The following is a 25,003-nucleotide window of genomic DNA, read 5'->3' on the forward strand; positions in this document are numbered from 1 at the left end:
CAAAAAAAATACAGTTAAAAAAAAAAAACCCAAACAAGAATTTAGGGTCTTTACTAATTAAAAACTAATGTGAAATATAAAGTGTATATCTGAATTAGAATTATAGTCTGGGAAAGACCTGCTGTATTACATGTTATACTCTGACCACGCTTTAAAATATTCCCTGTAATAACTATGCTGAACATTGACTTCAAGGCAATCTAGTTTAAACATTATGAAAACTTAAAAGTTAAAAAAAGCTAGAAAAAAAGGTTACTTACTCAAGTTGGTCATAATTAACACACATCAGTGGAACTTCTGTACTACAACGCTGGTGAAATTTATAACCACATGTTTGACAGCGGAAACCTTGGAAAAGCAGCTTTCGACAAAAGTCACAAAAAGCTAAGGTGAAAAAAGTTTTCCGTACCTGCAAAGTAAAAAATAATAGAGAACTTAAACAACCTACAAAAATCTTTTTAGAAATCAATGCATTTATTCTTATCTAAAGGAACTAAGTTTTAATGTTTATCATAAAAACTTGTACTAAAATATAAAAATGAAAAACAAGGGTTTGAGACAATAAATGGGCTATACATATGTATACCTCCCAGTGGGTGCTGGCGACTCATGCCTATAATCCTAGCTACTCAGGAGGCTGAGATCTGAGGATCGAAGTTCAAAGCTAGCCCAGGCAGGAAGGTCCTTGATACTCTTACCGCCAACAAACTACTCAGAAAAAGCTGGAAGTGGTGCTGTGGTTCAAGTGGTAGAGTACTAGCCTTGATTAAAAGAAGCTCAGGGACAGTGCCCAGGCCCAGAGTTCAAGACCCAGGACTGGCACCAGAAGGAAAAAAAAAAAAAGCAGCAAAAAAAAAAAACTACTTATAAAAATAAAACTGCCAGCCAGGTGCCGGTGGCTCACACCTGTAATCCTAGCTACTCAGGAGGCTGAGATCTGATGAGCACAGTTCAAAGCTAGCCTGGGCAGGAAAGGCTCTGAGGCTCTTATCTCCAATAAACCACTAGCAAACCAGAAGTGGCGCTGTGGCTCACGTGGTAGAGCACTTGCCTTGAGCTGAAGAGCGCAGGGACAGTGCCCAAGCCCAGAGTTCAAGCCCCACATCGGCAAAAAAAAAAAAAAGAAAAAAAATCAAACTGTCATATAACGGTACAAAAACTAGAACATTAATAACTAAAATAGCAAGCAGCATGGGCTGGGAAGGTGGTTCAGTGGTAGAGCACTTGCCTTGAGCTGAAGAGCGCAGGGACAGTGCCCAAGCCCAGAGTTCAAGCCCCACATCGGCAAAAAAAAAAAAAAGAAAAAAAATCAAACTGTCATATAACGGTACAAAAACTAGAACATTAATAACTAAAATAGCAAGCAGCATGGGCTGGGAAGGTGGTTCAGTGGTAGAGCACTTGCCTTGCATGCATGAGGCCCTGGGTTCAATTTTTCAGCACCACATAAGCAGAAAAAAAAAGCCGGAAGTGGTGCTATGGCTCAAGTGGTAGCGCGCTAGCTTTGAGCTGAAGAGCTGAGGGACAGCGCCCAGGCCCAGAGTTCAGGCCCCGCAATGAGACTCCCCCCTCCCCACAAAAAACAACAGCAAGCAGGAAAATCAACAAAAAGACAATAAGACCATTTATAAACTATCAATTTGAAGAATTAAAATATTCAGGCTCCCTAAACTTATTGTGAACATCTTGTTTCTTATACTTTTTGTTTTTTGGGGGTGGGGTGGGGAGGGATACACAAGTTTTATTTGGGCTGATTTTAAACTGAAAATTTTTCATCTCAAACTTCGAAGTCCTCATAGGTAGGCACTACCACATTTAGCTGTGAATTATTTGTTTAACTGCTGGTCCTGGGCACTGTCCCTGAGCTTTTATGCTCAAGGCTAGCATTCTACCACTTGAGAAACAGCTCCTCTTCCCCCTTCTGTGGTACTTAATTGGAGATAATAGTGCCAGCCTTTCTTGCTCAGACTGGCTCTGAACCACGATTCTCAGATCTCCTGAGTAGCTAGGATTACAAGTGTGAGCCACCAAGCACCCAGCTAAAAAACATATACAAATTCCATGAAGCAGGACATGGTGGCACATGGACGTAACCCTATCACCTGGGAAGCTGAGGCAGGATGATCACAGCCCTAAGCTAGCCTGATCTATATAGTGTGACCTGGTTTCCAAAAAAAAGGGGGGGGGGAGGGGGAATCACATCAACAGACATTATGGACACATCTATTAAAAGAATTGTGCTAAAGACAAATTGTTTAAAATATACTTGCTCTGGCAGGCTGCTGGTGGCGCACACCTGTAATCCTAGCTACTCAAGAGGCTGAGATTTGAGGATTGTGGTTAAAAGCCAGCTGGGGCAGACTCTTATCTCCAATTAACCTCCAGAAAACTGGAAGTAGCACTGTGGCTCAAGTGGTAGAGTGCTTACCTTGAACTGAAGAGCTCAGGGACAACGCCCAGGCCCTGAGTTCAAGCCCCATGACCGAAAAACAAAAAATATACTTGTTCTGGGTATATATTTAGCAGAAAACATAAGCTATATAAACAATACCACATTCTTAGCAATACCTATTTTAGTCTTGATGATACGATGACTTCTACTTCATTCTTTGTTGTATATTCTTAATCACTTCAATTTTCCAAATTTTAATATACAATAGTAATATATTTTTTTTTGAGGGGGGGGGTCCAGTCGTAGGGCCTGAACTCTGGGCCTGGGTACTGTCCCTCAGCTCTTCAACTCAAAGCTAGCGCTCTACCACTTCAGCCACAGCGTCACTTCCAGCTTTTTTTCATTTTTGCTTATGTGGTGCTGAGGAATCGAACCCAGGGCCTCATGCATTCAAGGCAAGCACTCTACCACTGAGCCACCTTCCCAGCCCCAAAATGTTACTTATTTTAAATTCTTTTTTTTTTTTTGGTCGGTCGTAGGGCCTGAACTCTGGGCCTGGGTGCTGTCCCTCAGCTCTTCAGCTCAAGGCTAGTGCTCTACCACTTGAGCCACAGTGCCACTTCCTAGTAATATATTTTATAACCTATTATATACCTATATTCACATAACAGTAATTACTCTGACCAAATATAATGTACTTCATGATACATTAGATTTATTTCAAAATCAAAACTATTTTCAGTAAAAAATTATTTACAGAAATAGTTATTGAAGTTAAGCATGATAGGTATAGTATACCTGTCCTTCTAGCACTTAGAAGACTGAGGCAGGAGAATCACAAGTTTTTGTTTTTTTCCAATCTTGGGGCTTGAACTCAGGGCACTGCCTTGAGCTTCTTCTGCTCAAGGCTAGCACTTGACCATGTGAGCCACAGCACCACTTCTGGCTTTTTCTGTTTATGTGGTACTGAGGAATTGAACCCAGTGCTTCATGAATGCTAGGTAAGCACTCTATTGCTAAGCCACATTCCCAGCCCCAATCATAAATCTGAGGCCAAAAAAAACACCAAGTTTCATCAAGAAAGTTCTATCCTGACAATCCATTCTGACTTTGTGAGAACATTTACATAGTTGTTTTTACAAGTGGCACTTATTTTCATACTCTTTTTTACTTTTTGTATATATTGCTAAGGCATATGCAAAGTCAAACACCTATTTTTTTAGCTTTGTTCCTTTTCTACTTGTCTTTGTTTATATAAGAAATGAAAAATGTATTCTGATTTTTCTTTTAGTTTGTTTTGTAGTACTAGGATTTCAACTCTGAAGACTCTTAACTCTTGTGCCATACATCCAGCCTAGTTTAATTTTAGACACAGTTTACTTTTCAGATAGGACTTTTGCCTGGGGTGAGACTTAAGACTGCCATCCTCCTGATCCTCCTACCTATGCTGGCATTATAGCTTGTACCATTATGCTTAGCGGAAAGTAACTTTTTTTAGTATTCTTCATATGGTCATTATTTACCAAACTAAGCATCTTTTATGGTGCTAGCAGAATTTCAGGAAACTGAGCATAGAAAAGCATAAAATGTTTTCAGTTTATCAGTAGCTTTAACTTATCTGATCCTTTGTGCTAATCACGCATAGTTTCAATCATCGGGTAATCTTTCCAGTTCCATGAAGCCCTCCACTTTTTTCATTAATTCAATTGCCTTTCTTCCTGTCATTGATCTACATTTTTAAACTGTATTAAGTGGGGGCTGGGAAGGCAGCTCAGTGGTAGAGGGCTTGCCTTGCATGCATGAGGCCCTGGGTTTGATTCCTTAGCACTACATAAAAGCAGGAAAAGCTGGAAGTGGTGCTATGGCTCAAGTGGTAGAGTGCTAGCCTTGAGATGAAGAGCTGAGGGACACCACCCAGGCCCGACAAAAAAACCCAAAAAACAAAAAAATTGTATTAATGGTTGGTTGTGTATGTGTTTATACACACATACACACGTATTACGAGAAAAAGGAAAAAAGAAAAGGAAAAGGGAAGTAAGTATGAAAGAGAGAAAAAACATTTAGGGACAAAGATATGTGGATAAGCACTTGCGTATTAATTTTAAGCAAAGTGTTTATACCTGTAAGAATATCTTCATCAATAAAATAGGGAACAGGAAAATCTATATTTCTTCTGGGTCACAACTGATGCTCTATTGGGGAATTGGTGTATATCTAATCAGTCATGGTAAATTGGTGGGAGCTGTATGCTGGGGACATTTAGCTTATACTTGGTTCTATTAAATGTAAAACACACATAAGGAAGACCACACAGAGTTCAATATCTAGCTACTCTACATTCTACTTCCATCACCCTATTTTTTTTTCTTTCTTCTTTTTCCTTTCTGTTGTTTGTGGGGCTTGAGCTCAGGGCTTGGCTTGAACTCTTTTTGCTCAAAGCTATACTCTACAACTTTGAGCCACAGCTCCACAACTGGTTTTCTGGTGAGTCTCATGGACTTTCTTGCCCAGGCTGGCTTTGAACCGCAATCCTCAGATTTCAGCCTCCTGAGTGGCTAAGATTGCAGGCGGGAGCCACCAGTGCGCTGCTCTATCACCTTATTCTTCAGAAACATTTATATAAATCTGTTGAGATTCAAGCAGACTATGTTTAATTTGCATGTTAAGATTTATTTTTAAATACAAAACTATGATGTCTTTAACTTTTATTTCCTGAGTGGGGAGCAGTAGATATTTCTATTTTTCCTACTTTACATGACTATACTAAAATAAATCCTTGTTAAAACTTCAAAAAAGAAAAAGAATAAAAGGGGGGACCCTCACAAAAATGTAAATATCTCTTAATGGAGGGAATAAAGGTATCAAATAAATTCCTATCCTTATAGATGATTGTACAATCATTACAAGACTAAAGCTAAGTAAACTGAGAATGTTCTGTTGAATAAAAAAGAAGGAAGGTAGGGGTATCATACAGCATTATTTTCATTTTCTATTTAAAAAAGGAAAATGAATGGAAAGTGATTAAGAAAGCACAAAGAAAACTTTGGGCTTAAAAGTATAAGCATACAGTGGGAGGGAAGGGATGGTAGAGGAAAAACAAAGGAGAAGGCAACAATACTTGATAAGAAATGTACTCATTACCTTACTCATGTAATTGTAACTGTACAGTATTTTCATAATAAACTTATTTTTTAAAAGTATAAGCATACTTTTGTGTATTCAGAAAAAACTGAGATTACAATAATCTATATAAATATAAACCTACATAAATTTATTAATTTATATAAATGTTGATCTCTAGAAGACTATTTCATTTTTTAAATTTTTGTATCATTCAGATTTTTTAGTAAACATCCATGGCTTTAAGTTACAACAAAAGTCTAATGATTAAAACTCTTTAGCTTCAAGTTTTAGAGAATAGAATTTTAAAGTAACATGTCAATTACCATATTATTCACTCATATTTCATATCTCCTAAACAAAAACACATTCATAAGACCTGAGTATTTTCTGACATTTCCAAAGTATAAAGGTACATACAAAGTTGTGTGTTGTGAGCGGAACATTCTCCAACACTTCTACATGCAACTCCTCCCCAGTAAGCCAGGAAATATCAGTATCCCAACCAATAGGCTTCTTCTCTCTGAAAAATGGAGACATAAGCGCTTCTTAGTTATCATATGAAAGCACATTACATACCTCATGCTGGAGACGTGAAAATTGGTTATTGAGGGGCTAGTAATAGGGAGGTTTGGGTCCCTAGTCTTCCATCGTTAGAAATTTAAGTGGCAATAAATTTTTAAGTTTACCCCAAATAAATGTATCACTCTTGGACAAACAGCAGGGTAAAGAGATGTACTCTTTTCTTCAAGTCAGCTCCAGAAAAGACCTACAACAGCAGAAAATGGATTTTTCCTGGGGTCAAACCCCCTCCCCCCAAAAAAACAAAAACAAAAACAAAACTACCGGTACAGATTTATCTATCCATTTAGAGAAAAAGAGTACTCAAGGGACATGTTCTGAGACATGATTCAAAATGTGGTTTCAAAAATTTGGAAAGTGAGCCAGGCGTGGTGGCTCACACCTGTAATCCTAGCTACTTAAGAGGCTGAGATGGGCTGGGAAGGTGGCTCAAGTGGTAGAGCACTAGCCTTGAGCTGAAGAGCTGAGGGACAGCACAAAAAAAAAAAAAAAGAGGCTAAGATCTGAGGATAGCGGTTCAAAACCAGCCCACAGGAAAGTCCATGAGACTTTCCAATAAACCACCAGAAAACTGGAAGTGGTGCTGTGGCCTTGAGCTGCAGAGCTTAGAGACAGCACCCAGGCCCAGAGTTCAGGCCAACCATCACCACCACCAACAAAAAAAATCTGTCAAGTCTTGGAACAATGTTAGATACTTTCTAAAAGAAAAACAGCTCAATAGAAAAGCCACTTTTTTAATCAATCCTTTGAAGCTATGAGTTTGTATTAAAAATGAGAAAGCTCTGGTATGGCTGTATTATCCAAATATTTAAAGTTTTCAAAAATAGCAAAACTGCAAACTCCAGAAAAGTATTTGCTCAGAGTAACAGTATAGTCAGACAAAGTCATTAACAGCTTGTAAGATTTCTTCAGGCTAACTTAGGATGGATTTTTATTTTTGAAGTTGATTTTCAATTCTTAGGTTTAGAAAAAGTTCCTACAAAAACCCCAAAGTTTAATGTCTGATGGTTTTATCTTTATACACAAAATTCACAACACATACAAACCATACCCATCCTGAATTCTGTAAACAGCACAGCACTCTGGGATAAGACCTCTCATCATGAGTGCTTTCTTTAGGCTGTCTCGGACTGTAACTCCACATCTTGCAGGTACCTATGGTAGTATAAATACAGATAAGAGATATAGAAAATAGATTTTTTACTTCTAAATCATTTTTAACTCAGCAATTTATCTTTAGTAAACTTTAATTATCACATGGATTATTATGACAAGTTGTGGGGTTTTTTCTTTTTGGTAATGTGGCTTGACCTCAGGGACTGAGTGCTGTCTCTGAGCTTTTTTTTGCTCAAAACTAGGGCTCTACCACTTTGTGCCACAGGGCCACTTCTGGTTTTCTGAGGTTAATTGGAAGTTAGAGTCTCACATGGACTTTCCTGTCCGGGCTGACTTCAAACATCAATCCTCAGATCTCAACCTCCTGAGTAGCTAGGATTACAGGTTTGAGTCACCAGAACCCAGCTATGCCAAGTTTAACATCATTTCTATAACTCATTTAAAGGAAAACCAGAGTCAAATATCTATTATTTTGCCAACACAAACCAAAATTTTTTGTCTTTTATTAAAATTTGAAATATTTTGTATATAAAAAGTAGGAAATGTAATAGTACCTTACTATCACCCCCCAACATAATATACCTATCACTGAGAAATAGTTGTCAACATTTAAAGCCAATTTTGATCCAACATTGTTCAAAGCTGCAATCCTTCAATCACAATAATGGTCCTTAGGAGACATCTACCTGACATTAAAGAAAATATTTGTCTTCTGAGCATAATTGATACTTACTGTTTAGTTGTCTAGATCCCTATTTCCTCTGAGAACCACCCTTTTCTAGAAACCCACTAGGTACTAGAAAACTATCAACCAAGGCTTACGGTTTTTTGGGCAAATCATCTAATTAGTTTCCAATATCCCTAGCTACAGCAACTGGCCTAGGTCTACATAAGCCTAAACAATATCAAGTTCTTTTCTATACCCAAACGCTGACTGAGACAAGTTACTGTGCCTATTGTGGTTACAGTATGCCATTAAAATCTGGAGCCCCCAAAACACCAGTTAAAGAATGAACCTAATACAGGGACAAGTACCATCAGTAACAGGAATGGGAAGGACAAGGTAAACAACAACAACAAAAAGATAGTTATCTGTTTAGCTTTTCTGAAGCCTCGTGTCCCCATGTGAATTTGATATGGACTGAAGAGGGACAGTGGCAACACAGCAGGAATAGTTTTTATTGGGGGAAGTGACAGGAGGAGAGGATGTTTTAATAATTATAGTAACAATCACCTCATTATTCAATCACCTTAAAAGTTCTTTTTTTTGGTCCAGTCGTGGGACTTGAACTCTGGGCCTGGACACTGTCCCTGAGCTCTTCAGCTCAAGGCTAGCACCACTTCCGGCTTTTTTTTCTTTTTTGCTTATGTGGTGCTGAGGAATCAAACCCAGGGCCTCATGCATGCAAGGCAAATGCTCAACCACTGAGCCACCTTCTCAGCCCAACCTTAAAAGTTCTTAAAGCAACTTAAAAGTTTCTGAAGAAATTTGTAATTTTCATGTTTGAGGGGGAAAATGAAATAAAGGCAGTTCAATTTTAATAGTTATTAAAAGGGAAAGAATTCAAAAAGACTAATGCAAACCTGTGATTAGAAACAAAAGGAGGTAGGTGCCAATCGCTCACCTCCATCATCCCGGTTACTCAGGAAGGTAAGACACAGAGGATCTCAGGTCAAACCCAACCCAGGTAGAAAAGTGCATGAGATTCTATCTCTAAAACTGAACAGCAAAAAGCTGGGCTGGAGTTACGAACGCCAGCTAAGCAAGCAAGCCAAGAAAGCCCAAGGTCTGAGTTCAAAACTTTGGTATTAGCAAGAAAAAAAATATTAACAGGAGTCATATTTTAGTCCAATATATCCATTAAGACTAGGTACCACCAGACACTACACTAGTGGCTCATGTCTGTCATACTAACTATTCAGGAGGCTGAGATCTGAGGATTGTGGTTAGAAACCAGCTTGGGCAGGAAATCCTGTAAAACTATTTTTCTTTTCTTTTGTCTGTTGTGGAACCTGAACTCTAGGCCTGGGCTATCTTCCAGCTCTTCAGCTCAAGGCAAGTTCCCTTCCACTGGAGCCACAGCACCACTTCTGGTTTTTTGGTGTTAACTGGAGATAAGAGTCTCAAAGACTTTCTTGCCTGGGCTGGCAGATCTCAGCCTCCTGAATAGCTAGGATTATGGGTGTGAGCTACTAGTGCCAGGCTTGCTGAGACTCTTATCTCCAATTAATTACCAAAAAAGCCAGAGGCGGAGATGTGGCTGCTCAAGTGGCAGGCCACTAATCTTGAGCAAAAGAGCTCAGGGACAGTGCCCAGGCCCTGAGTTCAGGCCTCATGACCCAAAACAAAAATAAAAAAAGTATTTAAGAAGTGACTGAAAAAGCCAGGTGCCCATGATTCAAGCCTGTAATCCTAGCAACTCAGGAGGCTAAGATCTGAGGATCCAGGTTCAAAGCCAACCTGGGCAGGAAAGTCTGTGAGACTCTTATCTCCAATAAACAACCAGAAAACTAGAAGTGGTGCTGTGGCTCAAGTGGTGGAGCATTTGCCTTGAGCTGAAGAGCGCAAGGACAATGCCCAGGCCTAGAGTTCAAGCCCCACAACCGACCAAAAAAAAAAAAAAAGGCTATAATATGTCTGGCAAAGGAAGTTCATGTATTAAGAAAGCTATGATAGTATCAGCCAAATGAAAAAATATACATATATATTAAATAAAAACATAAAAATGATGTTACGTAGTGACTGATAAAAATGTACTCTCAATGCAAAGGATCTGGGGGCTGGGCAAGGAGAAAGATATGACCACGAGACAGCTTTACTTGGATGATACCTCTGATAGGTTGTGTATAGTCCTTTCCAGTCTGAGACCAGACTATCCAGAGGGTAAGGTAGGGGGACAAGGGAACTCCCAGAGGGAGAGGATTGAAGAAGAGGGTGCTTATTACATGTGTCACTAAAATTGCTCAACAGACTAGCAGGGTGCCTTCACATGAAAGAGCTTTAAGTCTTTACAGAAGTCAGGGAAAATGCAATTTTATGGAGCTTGTAAACTGAAAATGTGCATATCAGGAGTGTATTTAAAACCAAACAAAAACTGTAATTTCTAGAAATACTGAACTGAAGGTAAAAGCTCTCTCCTCTGTCACTCATCTTGTACCTAGAACTCATAAAAACTTCCTAATTGGGAGGTAATTCTTATCTTTACTTTTAAACTTTTTTTTTTGTTTTTTTTGGGGGGGATCCGGTCGTGGGGCCTGAACTCTGGGCCTGGGCACTGTCCCTCAGCTCTTCAGCTCAAGGCTAGCACTCTACCACTTGAGCCACAGCGCCACTTCCGGCATTTTTCTCTTTGCTTATGTGGTGCTGAGGAATCGAACCCAGGGCAAGCACTCTACCACTGAGCCACCTTCCCAGCCCTTTACTTTTAAATTAAACCCAATCATTCTACCCTATGTTTCCAGAGAGATCTTTGTAAAAAGGTATCTTAACTTGTTGTTTCAGAGACTTGTGAGAATCAGATGAAAGCTTCAGATGTGCTCTAAAACAAAACATTTTGGAGGATTCATGTTACCTGAATACCATGTCCCAGACTGCTAAGAAGTCCCACTGAGTTCCCATTGTATTACAGAGAGTATAGATAAAAATTAGTTTTCTAACTCAGGGCTTGTGTTTCCCAGATCTTTAGTTGTTCTATCCCTTTATTTCTATTCCTTCCCAGAATTTCTTTGAAGCATATAATTAAACTGTTCATTCCATATTTCAAACCACTTAATTTATTTTTTATTTTCTATTCCTTTAATCTATGTTATTTTTTGACTCTGTTATGGAAAATTCTCATTAAATTTCAGAAACTTTGAAAAAATAGTATAATTACAATATAAATTTATTCTTTTTGATTCTAAAATTATTATTTTTTTCATACTTGCTTTCTCTTTCTCTACATTCAGTTATTCATAGTGTTATGTGTAAACAAGTTGTTTCAAAGTAATTGACTGAGATAGATGGCCAAAAAAAGTCAAGAATATTTATTATTTTGTTTCTGGAGGAACTGGGTTTTGAACTTGTTAGGTAGGCACTCAACTGTTGAACCAGGCCTCCTGCTCATAGTCACTCTTGAATTAGAGGGGATAAAGAGGAATTCCTTCAAGCATTAGAAATGTTTTGTATCTTAATCTGTAAGGCAATATTGTATGTTAAAAATCACGAACCTGTACCCTTGAGAGTCATACACTTTACTAGGTTGAAGTTGCAGTCATCATGATGCTTCACCCCTAAATATTTAACGGTGTATTTCCTAAGACAAAGGACATTCTTCACGTGATTACCATTAGCACACTTAAGAAATTTAACAGTGTCATGCTGGGAAGATGGCTCAGTGGTAGAGTGCTTGCCTTGCATGCATGAGGCCCTGGGTTCGATTCCTCAGCACCACATAAGAAAAAAGAAAAAAGCTGGAAGTGGTGCTGTGGCTCAAGTGGTAGAGCACTAGCCTTGAGCTGAAGAGCTGAGGGACAGTGCCCAGGCCCAGAGTTCAGGCCCCACGACCGGATCCCCCCCCCCCCCCCAAAAAAAAGAAAGAAATTTAACAGTGTCATAACACCAAATATTCTATCAATATTCCAAGTTTCTCATCTCAAGAATTCCTTTGATAATTCTTAACTCAATACCAAAACAAGATTATACATAGCATATGGTTTTGTTTACAGAAGACCTCCCAACCAACCCTGTTATCCTCTATGACGTTTACTCTATGAGAGACCAGGCCTTCTGAGTTTGTCTATTTGCTTCCTAATGGTACTTAATATTTCTTATAAAATGGAACGTTTATAAACCTGACATTCAGTGCAATCATTTCTTGCAAGAATACTTCCTAGATGGTGTCATCCACTAAGTTTGAAATTTCAAGATTATTTAGAATCTCTATTTGGTTCCTTAGGAATGTAATTCTTCTGTTCTTAAAGTTTTCTAACTCACGAGATAGACTGTTTCTTTTTCTTTTCTTTTTTGTTTTTGGTCAGTCTTGGGGCTTGAACTCAGGGCCTAGGCACTGTCCTTGAGCTTCTTTTTTGCTCAAGGCTAACACTCTACCTACCAGTTGAGCCACAGCACCACTTCTGGCTTTTTCTGTTTATGTGGTACTGAGGAATCGAACCCAGGGCTTCATGCACACTAGGCAAGTACTCTATCACTAAGACACATTCCCAGCATAGACTGTTTCTTTGTTTTTGTTTTTTGGTGCTGGTCATAAGGTTTGAACTCAGGGCTTAAGCACTGTCTCTAGAGCTGTTTTGCTCAAGGCTAACCCTCTAACCACTTTGAGGTACAGTGCCCTTTCTAGTTTTGGGGTAATTAATTATAGATAAGTCTCTCTGGAATTCTCCTGCCCAGGTTGGCTTCAAACTGCAATCCTCAGATTTCACCCTCCTAAGTAGCTAGGATTACAGGCATAAACCACTGACCTCTGCTGTTGGTTTTATAATTTGGGATGTCGAGCACAAAAGGTATTATCTTTTAATTCCCTGAGGCCTAGATGGGCCAAGGAGGACTTATGCCTGCTTCTGCTTCAGTACTATAACCACTCCAGGACCAGTTATTATGTTAATTTCTTGGCTTTAAAGGTTCCTGGACAATGTAGGCAATGTAAATATGAACCTGACACTAGAGTAAGAGCAGGTCCACAATTTAGGGATACTATAATCTCTAGACTGCTGGCCATAACCAATTTCATTGTTATATATGCTTTGAAACCCTTCAAAGGCACAGCTTTATGTGACAACCTGAGCTCTATGTTTATGATACATGCTGATGACCTAGTCTTGTGTCCTCATACATTGACAGTGATACCTCACTGTGATACACAGTGATACAATGAGCCCACTGAATCTCACTAACTTCAGGTAAGCTGGGGCTAGCAGTGTGTTTCAAGCAGTAGAGCATGAAACTAGCAAGTGTGAAGCACCAGTTCCACCAAAAAAGAAAAAGAAAAAAAAATGTTTTTAGAGGTCATATAACTGTGTATAAACTACAACAATGCTACTGTAAATAGTGTAAAAGGAGCTATAAACAAGCTGTAGACAGATTAGCATTGCTGTATCCCAATAATAGTCTATGGCCCTGAAATTTGAATTTTAATTTTATGAAGTATTATTTTCCCTTTCATTTTGTTTCCCAAGCATTTAAAACCACAAAATTCATTTTCAGTTTGTAGGCTACGCAAGAACAGGTTGTATGTGGTCAGTGATACCATAAATCAGTTCATAGATGCCTCTGATTGCTTAGTTCCTTCTTGATTTTCACTTTCCAAAGGAATTTCTTACTTGAAGTACATTTAAATAAATGTATTTTACTCAGTGTTTCTTGATGAGGCATATTTCTAGACATAAGAATACCACAAGTGTGGTGTTAGTGGTATAGTGGTGAGCATAGCTGCCTTCCAAGCAGTTGATCTGGGTTTGATTCCTGGCCAACACAATGCAACTCAATGCAATGGGCTGACCCTGGGCTGGGACATAGCTCAGTGACAAAGAGCTTGCCTAGCAAGTGCAACATCCAGGGTTCGATCCACAGTACCAAAAAGAAAAGAAAAAAAAAAGTTTAAAAAAAAAGGGAATACCACAAATATGGCATAAATGGGAAATTTCTTAAAACCCAATTACAGTACTTGTAATGTGACAATTTCTCACATTTTTGTTTTTTTGTTTTTTTTTGGGGGTCCGGTTGTGGGGCCTGAACTCTGGGCCTGGGTGCTGTCCCTCAGCTCTTCAGCTCAAGGCTAGCGCTCTACCACTTGAGCCACAGTGCCACTTCGGCTTTTTTTTTCTTTTTGCTTATGTGGTACTGAGGAATCGAACCCAGGGCCTCATGTATGCAAGGCAAGCGCTCTACCACTGAGCCACTTTCCCAGCCCATATGTATTTCCAGTAGTCATTTTTTTTTGGGGGGGGGGGTCCGGTTGTGGGGCCTGAACTCTGGGCCTGGGCATTGTCCCTCAGCTCTTCAGCCCAAGACTAGCATTCTACCATTTGAGCCACAGCGCCACTTCCGGCTTTTTTTCTTATGTGGTGCTGAGGAATCGAACCCAGGGCCTCGAGCATGCAAGGCAAGTGCTCTACCACTGAGCCACCTTCCCAGCCCACATTTTTGTTTTTTTTTATTTAATAATAATACCTCTCAGAAAAATCTTCAAGTACAACTACTGCGTTAGTTTATCCTTTCAGAGACTGTGTTGTACTACATGATACAACAGTATCGTAATTAATGTGAAAATTTCCTAGTATTGCTTAGTTTATATTCTTTTGTCATTATAAACAATATTTAACAAAAACCTCTGCATGTATCACTATATACTAGTGCTTGCCTGCCCTCTCTCCTCCCCTCCCCTCCCCTCCCTTCTCTTCCCTTCCTTTCCTTTCTTGGTCATGGGGCTTGAACTCTGGGCTTGGTCACTAACCCTCAGCTCTTTAGCTCAAATCGAGTGCTGTACCACTTGAGCCACAGAGCCACTTCTGGTTTTCTAGTGGTTTACTGGAGATAGGAATCTCGTAGACTTTCCTGCCCAGTCTGGCTTTGAACAGTGATCCTCAGATCTCAGCCTCCTGAATAGCTAGGATTACAGGCATGAGCCACTGGCGCCTAGCTTAGTGCTTTTATTTCTATGAACTAAATTCATAAGGCTAGGAATACTGGCTTGGAACACACAGTATTTGTGAATTTTCATAGATCTGATCAAAGTGCTTCATAATAAGCTCTACTCCCCTCACATTTCCACCCACAGTGTAATGGACTTCCTCTATACACCCTTGCCAGTAATAATTTAAATTTTGCTGAACAGATGAAACTGTCTCATGGTTGTTTAATTTGCATTTCTCTTATAATAGTGAATTTGAATAATGTCCATGTACAATTTAATCTTAGAATTTCCTTCCTCTCTCTCTCTCTTTCTCTTCTCTCTCTCTCTCTCTCTCTCTCTCTCTTTCTTTCTTTCTTTCGTCCTGGGGCTTGAACTCAGGACCTGGGCACTGTCCCTGAACCTCTCTGTGCTCAAGACTAGTGTTCTACCATTTAAGTCACAGCATCACTTCTGGCTTTTTTGAGTAGTTTATTGGAGAAAAGAGTCTCACAGGGACTTTTCTGTCTGGGCTGGTTTCAAACAGCAATCTTCAGATCTCAGCCTCCTGAGTAGGTAGGATTACAGGCATGAACAACCAGCACCCACCTGCACGTTAGTTTCTTAGTTGCTAGAATTACAGGTATGTACCACCACATATGGCTGTGGTAAACTGCTTATATCTTAAATGAACTTTAAGATGTAGGTCCAATTTATTTTCTTCTAGACATACCAACAGTAAAAATTAAAATATTTACTTTTTTCTCTTGATTGAATCTTTTTTGTCATTTTAAATTCTTCTAAATTCTGGGATCTATTTCTAGATATGTATTATATTCTGTAGGATATAATATTCTACAGTGCTGAGTAGCCAAAACATCTTGTTTCTTGCCCCAACTCAAAAATGGCTAGAATTGTCTATTTATTTTCATCTGATCATTGATGACTCGGTTCCATCATCATCTAGTCCTCAGTTTTCCAGTGAGAATCAATAATCCAAGGCTCACTATGCTTTGTGAAAGGGTCTGATATTTTCTCTCTTAGAAGTTTTTAGTTACACAGTATGTCCAGATCAATCTCCAGTTTCCTTTTCCTGTTGGTGACAGTATCATTAATTATATGAAAATGAATGTTTTTTTTTAATACAGGGAGATTTCTTATGCCTGAACAGTTCTTCCTTCTATTTTATTCTACATTTATTAAACAGAAGTTGTAGTTCTTGGATCTATTTTTTTCCATATTCATGACTTTCAATTTTTTGTTAAATATTTTAGTAAATGTTTTTAGCTGTATCTTTCAAAATACTCATTAATTCCTTTTTTCTATGCCAGTTGTTGGGCTTGAAATCAGGGTCTGAGTTCTGTCCCTGAGCTGTTTCACTCAAGGCTAGCGCTCTACCACTTGAGGCTGAGATGTGAGGATCGTGGTTCAAAACCAGCTGGGGCAAGAAAGTCTATGAAATTATTATCTTTAATAACCACCAAAAAGTTGGGACGTGAGCCAGGCGCTGGTGGCTCACGCCTGTAATCCTAGCTAGTCAGGAGACTGAGATCTGAAGATTTCAGGCCCAGAGTTCAAGCCCCACGACCGACCCAAAAAAAAAAAAAAAAGTTGCCCAGAGACAGTGCCCAGACCCTGAGTTCAAGAGCCAGGACTAGCCAAAAATTAAATAAATAAATAAATACTGATGGGGCTGGGAAGGTGGCTCAGTGGTAGAGCGCTTGCCTTGCATGCCTGAGGCCCTGGGTTCGATTCCCCAGCACCACATAAGCAAAAAGAAAACAAGCCGGAAGTGGCGCTGTGGCTCAAGTGGTAGAGCGCTAGCCTTGAGCTGAAGAGCTGAGGGACAGCGCCCAGGCCCAGAGTTCAGGCCCCACGACCGGACCAAAAAAAAATTAAAAAAAATAAATAAATACTGGAAGAACCTATGAGGAATGAGATGGGTGGCTGCAGACTGTTTTGTAATATATGCTGTTTCAAAAATAGGTTTTCAATTTGCAGATAACTTATGTAAAATTTCACCTTATAGATTTTCTTTTAAGGAGGTATCCATGCAAAGGTATCATTTAGATATTCTCCATTTAATTATAAGATAAATTTTATTTTAATCCTAAAGAAAAGAATAAGGAAAAACGGAGAATAAGGAGAATAAGAATAAGGAGAACTGACTGTGTCTTATGAGTAGTAATTCTGCATAGTGAATAATTTAGAGCCTGCTTTGTTACCACCAACTCTTGTCTGTTTGTGGAAGAAAGGATAGGTATGATTACATTCTTGATTAACTCCTTTTGAAAGGAACAGTAACATTAAAATCTACAGGCTTGTAGATGGAAAGTCTATTAGTTCTTAGTCTTTTTTTTTGGGGGGGGGGGTCATGGGGCCTGAACTCTGGGCCTGGGCACTGTCCCTCAGCTCTTCAGCTCAAGGCTAGCACTCTACCACTTGAGCCACAGCACCACTTCCGGGTTTTTTTCTTTTTTGCTTATGTGGTGAGGAATCGAACCCAGGGCCTCATGCTTGCTAGGCAAGCGCTCTACCACTGAGTCACCTTCCCAGCCCTAGTTCTTAGTCTTAATCAAAAAAGGAACCAGAGCTGGGCACTGGTGGCTCATGCCTCTAATCCTAGCTACTCAGGAGGCTTAGATTTGAGGATCATGGTTCAAAGCCAGCCTGGGCAGGAAAGTCCTTGAGACTCTTGATCTCCAATAAACTACTAGAAAACCGCAAGGGGCACTGTGGCTCAAATGGTAGAGTGCTCATCTTGAGCTGAAGAGCTGAGGGACAGCACCCAGGCCAAGAGTTCAAGCCCCACGACTACCACCACCACCAACAACAAAAGGAACCAGGCACCAAGTCTCATGCTTAAAATCCCAGTTACTCTGGAGGTTGAAATCTAAGGATTGTTGACCAGATAAACCAGCACAAGCAGGAAAGTCAAGGAAATTTTTATCTCAGATTAACCACCGAAAAGCAGGAAGTGAGCTATGACTCAAGTGCTACCTTGAGCAAAAAAGCTTACGAACAGCACCAAGGTCCTGATTTCAAGCCCCAAGACAGACAGACGAACAGATACACATACATAGGCACACACACACAAAGACACACACAGACAATTCAAAAAGGAGCTGGGTGCCAGTGGCTCAAGGTTGTTATCCTATTCAGGAGGCTGAGATCACTGGGCACCAGTGGCTCATGCCTGTAATCCTAGATATGCAGGAGGCTGAGATCCGTGAGACTCTTATTTCCAATAAACTACTAGAAAACGGGAAGTAGCACTGTGGCTCAAGCGGTAGAGTGCTTGCTTGCCTTGAGCTGAAGAGCTGAGGGACAGCACCCAAGCCCAGAGTTCAAGCCCCAGGACAGGCCAAAAAAAAAAAAAGAAGAAGAAGAAGGTTGAGATCTAGAGTATTGCAGATTAAAGCCTGTCTCAGAAGAAAAATCTGTAAAACTCCCACCTCCAAAATAACCAGTGAAAAGTAAGGCTAGAGGGCTGGGATGTAGGTCAGTGGCAAAGTGCTTGCCCAGCAAGTGCAATGTCCTTGGTTTGATCCCCAGTCCAAAAAAAAAAAAAGACAAAACAAAACAAAGAAACAGTTTAAAAAAAAAAAAAACCAAAGAGAAAAGTCAGGAATAAAGAAGCACCTGAGCAAACAAGCCAGGAAAGTAAAAGTCCCTAAGTTCAAACCCCAAAAACAGGGCAAAAAAAAAAAAAAGTCGATCTTGGGGCTTGAACTCAGGGCTTAGGTGTTATCACAGGGCCTCTTTGTGTTCAAGGATAGATAGCACTCTACCACTTGAGCCACAGCTCCATTTCTGGCTTTTTCTGAGTAGTTTATTGGAGTCTCACAGACTTTTCTACCCAGGCTGGCTTCGAATCATCATTCTCAGGTCTCAGCTTCCTAAGTAGTTAGGATTACAGGTGTGTGCCACCCATACCTAGCAAAAAGAAATGTTTTTGGGGTCCGGTTGGGGGGCCTGAACCCTGGGCCTGGGCGCTGTCCCTCAGCTCTTCAGCTCAAAGCTAGCACTCTAACACTTGAGCCACAGCGCCACTTCTGGCTTTTTTCTTTTTGCTTATGTGGTGCTGAGGAATCGAACCCAGGGCCTCATGCATGCAAGGCAAGCACTCTACCACTGAGCCACCTTCCCAGCCCCCAAAAAGAAATTTTTATAAAACAAAAACTGTTGCCCTGCTGAGCGCCAGTGGCTCACGCCTATAATCCTAGCTTCTCAAGAGTCTGAGGATCACAGTTCAAAGCCAGCCCAGGCAAGAAAGTCCATGAGACTCTTATCTCCAATAAACCATTAGAAAACCAGAAGTGGTGCTTTGGCTCAAGTGGTAGAGTGCTTGCCTTTAGCTGAAGAGCTGAGAGACAGCGCCCAGGCCCAGAGTTCAAGACCCACGACCGATTAAAAAAAGAATTGTTACCCTTTTATTTTTGGCCGTCTAAAGAGAAAAATACCTATTTTGAATCAGCTGATCTGGAACTTATTAGAGTAACAATATACATCAAAATTACCAATGATTATAGATATATCATTTATCAAGGATATTGACAATATTGTACTTGAAGATTATAAGTCATCCACTTTAATTCTATTTATTTCTCTGCTTTAAATGTTCTTTCAGGGTATACTACTTTAATGATAGCAATACCACTAATCAAAAAAAGGTATTTAGACAAGAGGAAAACTATCAATTACACTGGAAACTCAGCATGTGATTTGGTAACTCAGACTAGAGATTTTTTTTCAAGACACCACAAAAAAAGCTCATCACTTGAAATTCTATCTAGTACTTAGATTTAAGGGTCATTGAGTTTACTAGCTAGGAATAAAGATGAAATCTGACAATATAATTTAAGAAATATACAGGTTGATTAAAAACCCCAAAAATTAAAGCAATACAGGTTGGCACTGAACAGTTAAATCTTTCCTATTCTTATTTGAAACTGATGCCTCCATTTGTATCACCTGTGAATATAAAGTGATTAACATACTAGTTTTCAATTCATTTTTTAAAAGATATTAGGAAAATGACAACATTAAAAATTGACTCACCACTGTCCTCTGTTTGTTGGGCAGGAAGACTCTAACAATAGGTTTTTGTGGTGACTTGGGGTTGCTCCGAGATACATCTGTGGGATTTTGAAAAACTGAAAGAGATGAAGGTAGCACTGAAAGGCTAGAAGAAGAAGAAGATGTAACAGTGTCCATTGATGCAGAGCTAGAAACAGAAAAATCAGTTCCGTTTCCCAGGGATTCCAATAACTGTTGTTCTCTTTGTTGGAGGGCATCTAGCTTGCTGGTGTATTCTTCATAGGCCTATAAAAAATAAAGCAGACTCACTTTGGATCTGGACTTATCCTGACATTAACACAAGAAAATAAGAATTTTCAGTCACTGATTACCATCTATTTATAATCTAGCTAACAGGGTTTCAAATTACAAGCTACAAAGTAAGTGTCAAAAATATAGTAATTGAAAACTTAAAACTCTTCAGTGGAAGAATTGTTATAAGATACCATTGTATTACACTGAGAAACTTGACCTACATATATTTTGAATCTAGATGGTCTATGAAACTTAAGTTAAACTTAAGTTAAAAAGCATGGAGTTTCTCATTTTCTGGCCAAATAGTAATTTATGTCCCAAACCACATATTTAGCATAAAATATTAATAAAATTACACTACAGCAAGGATAAATATCACCTCTTTTATTAAATTTACTTTTCTCAGAAAGATATATGAAGTTTCACACCCCCTCCCACACACTCTGAAAGAACGCAAAGCTGGGCGCCCATGGCTCACACCTGTAATCCTAGCTACTCAGGAGGCTGAGATCTGAGGATCACGGTTCAAAGCCAGCCTGGGCAGTAAAGTCCATGAGACTCATTTCCAATTAACCACCAGAAAACCAGAAGTGGCACTATGGCTCAAGTGGTAGAGCGCACGCCTTGAAATGAAGAGCTGAGGGACAGAGCCCCGGCCCAGAGTTCAAGCCCCATGACTAACAAGAAAAAAAAAAAAAAAAAAGAACATAGAAAGGAGTTTAAGTGTTAAAAGAGTTGGCAAAATTCAAGACTTTGTCAGTCTTGAATAGTGCCAGATCATACTGAAAGAATCAAAATTTCCTCCATAGGGCTCAGCAGATCTATAACTGCTACCTCCTTTCTGAAATAGCCATCAATTAAAATGATTTATTCTTCAAATTAAAAAAATACTTTACACCTGGGCATCAGTAATCCTAGGTACTTAGGAGGCTGAGATCTGAGGAATATGGTTCGAAGCTAGTCCAGGCAGGACAGTCCATGAGACTCTCATCTCCAATAAACTACTCAGAAAAAGCTGGAAGTGGCACTGTTGCTCAAGTGGTAGAGTGCTAGCCTTGAGTACAAAGAGGATGGACAGCACCCAGGCCCTCAGTTTAGGCCCCAGAACCAGCAAATAATAGTAATAGTCTATGCTTCTTACTATGGATCCCAAATTACCTCCTCTGTATCAAGTACAAACTGTATTTGAAAATGTGAGTAATAACCTGTAGTCAGTGAATTTTGGGACACTATCTACCTAGGACACCCTGGCAGAAGTTTCTTTTGACCAAGGCTAAGTCAGATGACCCATGTGAGATACCAAATTATTAATTGTGAAAATATGGCTCCCAAAAAACAAGGTAAAAGTTAATGTGGTATGTAAGTGATATTAAATACATGTGTTTTTAGCAAAACATGGGCAGCATTATGGGAAAAAAATCAAATATCCATAGTTTGTAAGATAAAGAGCATGAAATCATTTAGATAAAAAATATTAATGTACAGCCGCAATTTTTGCAACAGTAATGTAGCCTATTTATGGATGCACAGACCTACTGTATATATGGTAGAAGTAAATTTGAGTAATTTTAGTGTACTGAATGAACTCTATGCACCTTGAGCATTTAAAATTCTCAACAGTAGTCTCCTTGGAATCATATACCTGCGCGCAGTGAGGGGCATGCGCAGTGAGGGGCATGCATGTGTGTATCCCTAGTTCTTTACTCATGGTCCACTATTTCTCCCACCATCTCAAAAAGATGCAGTACTGCAAACATTTAAAAAGATTACAAAGGGGAATAAAAGATATCTTTTGATATCATTTCTCAAGGAGTTTATTTTTGAACTACAGGTAAGCAAATGGATGTGTTTTTATTTCTGTAGATATTTCCATATAGTTGTTTTTTTTTTTTTTTTTGGTCGGTCGTGGGGCTTGAACTCTGGGCCTGGGCGTTGTCCCTCAGCTCTTCAAGTCAAGGCGAGTGCTCTACCACTTGAGCTACAGCGCCACTTCCTATTTCTGTAGATATTTCACATAGAGTTCAAGCCCAGGACCAGCAAAATTAAAATAGAATAAAACAAGACATATGCAGATAGTTCATACCTGTAATCCTCACTACTCAGGAGGCTGAGATCTGAGGATTGCAGTTTGAAGCCATCCAGGGCAGAAAAGCCCAGGAGAGTCTTATCTCCAATAAACTACCACAAAAGAGGCTGAAAGTAGAGCTCTGGCTCAAGTGCTAGAATGCTAGCCTTGAGCAAGAGAAGCTCAGAGACAGTGCTCAGTCACTGAGTTCAAGATTATTTTGAGCCATAGAAGATGCAAGACAACAAGTGCTTATCACTGTATAAAAAAAAAAATTACTGAAATAGAAATTTAGTTAGGAATCTTCCAATCTATGCTTTAAAATCTTTAGTATTTGGAGCTAAATGGTAAACTGATCATTATAATTTAGGGTTACCTTCTTTTCTAACTAGTGATTATAGAGAAAGGTAATAAAGGTGAACTGGAGACTGGAGAACCTGATTGCCTGGATTCCACAACAGCTTACTCTTGCTGTGGAATCTGACTAACTTCCAGAAGGAAACAATCATGCTCAAGGACTGACATAAATCTCAAGGCACAATTACACAGTAAAAGTGAACAATATTAGGCTACTTTAAAATTATAAATTTTATTTATAAGAAAGCAACCAATATAGTTAAAAACTTGTTCTAGAAAATGTACTTTGTAAAATTTCTGAACTAGTATCACTAAACACTACTCAGGGTAATATTTAAAAAGGGTTTCTCTGTTAGTTTTGTTATTTTCCAAAATATAAAATATGTGTATTGTAATAACTAAAACAACAGAAGTCTAGATAGTATAATTATGGAAGAGCTGCAGTCATGGCTCGAGTGGTAAGAGAACTTGCCTAACATTTGCAAGATCCTGGGTTCAATTTCAGCACTACAAAAAGAAAAGGCTAGATAGTAGATAGAGGAATAGACACTGAAAGAGAAATTTAGTTTTATCATATATGACAAAAGTCATATATATACTACTATTTATGGCAAAAGTAATATACATATATTAATATGTATATACTAATATGTATTTTATACATGACAAAACTAATTCTTACTAATACACTGGAGAGATGCGCTATTATGGAAGACAGAGGGAAATAAAAGTTTCCTTGATTTCACTAAAAAAAAACCCAAACAAAACCCTAATTCTCTCCAATATCTTTTCCTGAATTTATCACCTAAAGAATCAAAATTTTAAGAGCAAATTCGTTATATAAAACTCACCCCCCCCAAACTTACTCCAAAGATGATAGTGAAAAATCTCACCTCCAGGTATATTGATGGTGGATTATGCTCCCCACCAAATTTGTCCAACAGGGCCTCTATATGTTCTTGTGTCAACTTAATCATTTGTTTGATATTCCACACCTAAAAAACATTTTAAAGGAATTTAAATACATTCATTCAGCATATCAATTAGAAATACTTTAATACAGACAAATACAATGTAGTAATCAATAGTACACCTCAAAGAGCTTAAAGATTATTTAGCAGAGTGGAGTTTTTCTTTCTTTCGTTACTATTTAGATATTTTTTTTAAGTAGCAACAGAATCTATTCTCTTTAGTTTCTCTAGAGGAAGGGACCCGTGCTGACATCTTGGTTTGGGCACAGTAGAATCTATTCTGGATTTCTGACTTCCAGAATTGTAAGAAATAATGTATAATGTTATATAAATGACCAAGTTTGTGATAATATATTAAAGCAGCCATAGGAAACAAATGCAAAGAAAAAACCTAGAGAGTAATAGAAATGAAGGTAAATCTAAATAAACAAACAATATAGAAAGGATGGTGGAAGACAAGCTTGGAAGCAGTCAAAGACTTTCTATTATTGTTCAAAAACAAGAATACTAGAACATTTTGTTAAGCCGGACAGATGCCAAAATGACAGAGCCACCAAGAGTAGATAAGACTCTTCTCAAATTTGTGAGACTTTTTAAATAAAAGAATAAAGATTAGGGGCTGGGAAGGTGGCTCAGTGGTAGAGCACTTGCCTTGCATGCCTGAGGCCCTGGGTTCGATTCCTCAGCATCACATAAGCAAAAAGAAAAAAGCCGGAAGTGGCGCTGTGGCTCAAGTGGTAGAGAGCTAGCCTTGAGCTGAAGAGCTGAGGGACAGCACCCAGGCCCAGAGTTCAGGCCCCACAACCGGACCCAAAAAACAAAAACAAAACAAAAAAGAATAAAGATTAGAAGCCAGGCACCAGTGGCTCATGCCTATAATCCTAGCTACTCAGGAGGCTGAGATCTGAGGATTATGGTTCAAAGCCATCCCGAGCAGGAAAGTCCATGAAACTCTTATCTCCAATAAACCACTAGAAAACCAGAAATGGCACTGTAGTTCAAGTGGTAGAGCGCTTGCCTTGTGCTGAAGAGCTGAGGTACAGTGCCCAAGTCCAGAGTTCAAGCCCCAGGACCAACAACAACAAAAAAAGAATAAAGATTATCATTCAATATAAAATACTGTTATATACATATATATGTATATGTATATAGCTAGGTACTGATTGCTCATGCCTAAAATCCTAGCTACTAAAGAGGCTGAAATCTAAATATCATGGTTTGAAGCCAACTTGAGGAGGAAAGTATTCGAGACTCTTATCTCCAATTTAACTAACAAAAGAGGTGGGGGACAGTATCTCCTTCTTTTGGTAGTCTATCAAGAAGCTGTCTATCAAGAACTAGAAAAACAATGAGGGACTGTGGATATGGTTCGAGGGAAAGAACACTTCACACTCACTCACTCACACACACACACACACACACACAGAGTCAGTGGGTGGTAGGGAATACTATGAATTAG

At 39.1% G+C, this 25,003-nt stretch overlaps 1 protein-coding gene across 1 annotated transcript in view; it reads right to left on the reverse strand.

Moving 5' to 3' along the window:
- The window catches only part of Braf (B-Raf proto-oncogene, serine/threonine kinase), a 91,459-nt gene that overhangs the window by 65,289 nt on the left and 1,167 nt on the right, over positions 1-25,003 (reverse strand). The window contains exons 2-6 of the mRNA XM_013021563.1: positions 23,467-23,568; positions 19,879-20,142; positions 7,146-7,249; positions 5,933-6,035; positions 261-409 (exon numbers count right to left, since the gene is read on the reverse strand). Of these exons, the coding sequence (XP_012877017.1) occupies positions 261-409; positions 5,933-6,035; positions 7,146-7,249; positions 19,879-20,142; positions 23,467-23,568 (722 nt within the window). The remainder of the gene's footprint in view (positions 1-260; positions 410-5,932; positions 6,036-7,145; positions 7,250-19,878; positions 20,143-23,466; positions 23,569-25,003) is intronic.

Source organism: Dipodomys ordii, unplaced genomic scaffold, assembly GCF_000151885.1.
Source record: "Dipodomys ordii isolate 6190 unplaced genomic scaffold, Dord_2.0 Scaffold56, whole genome shotgun sequence".
NCBI classification, from domain to species: domain Eukaryota; kingdom Metazoa; phylum Chordata; class Mammalia; order Rodentia; family Heteromyidae; genus Dipodomys; species Dipodomys ordii.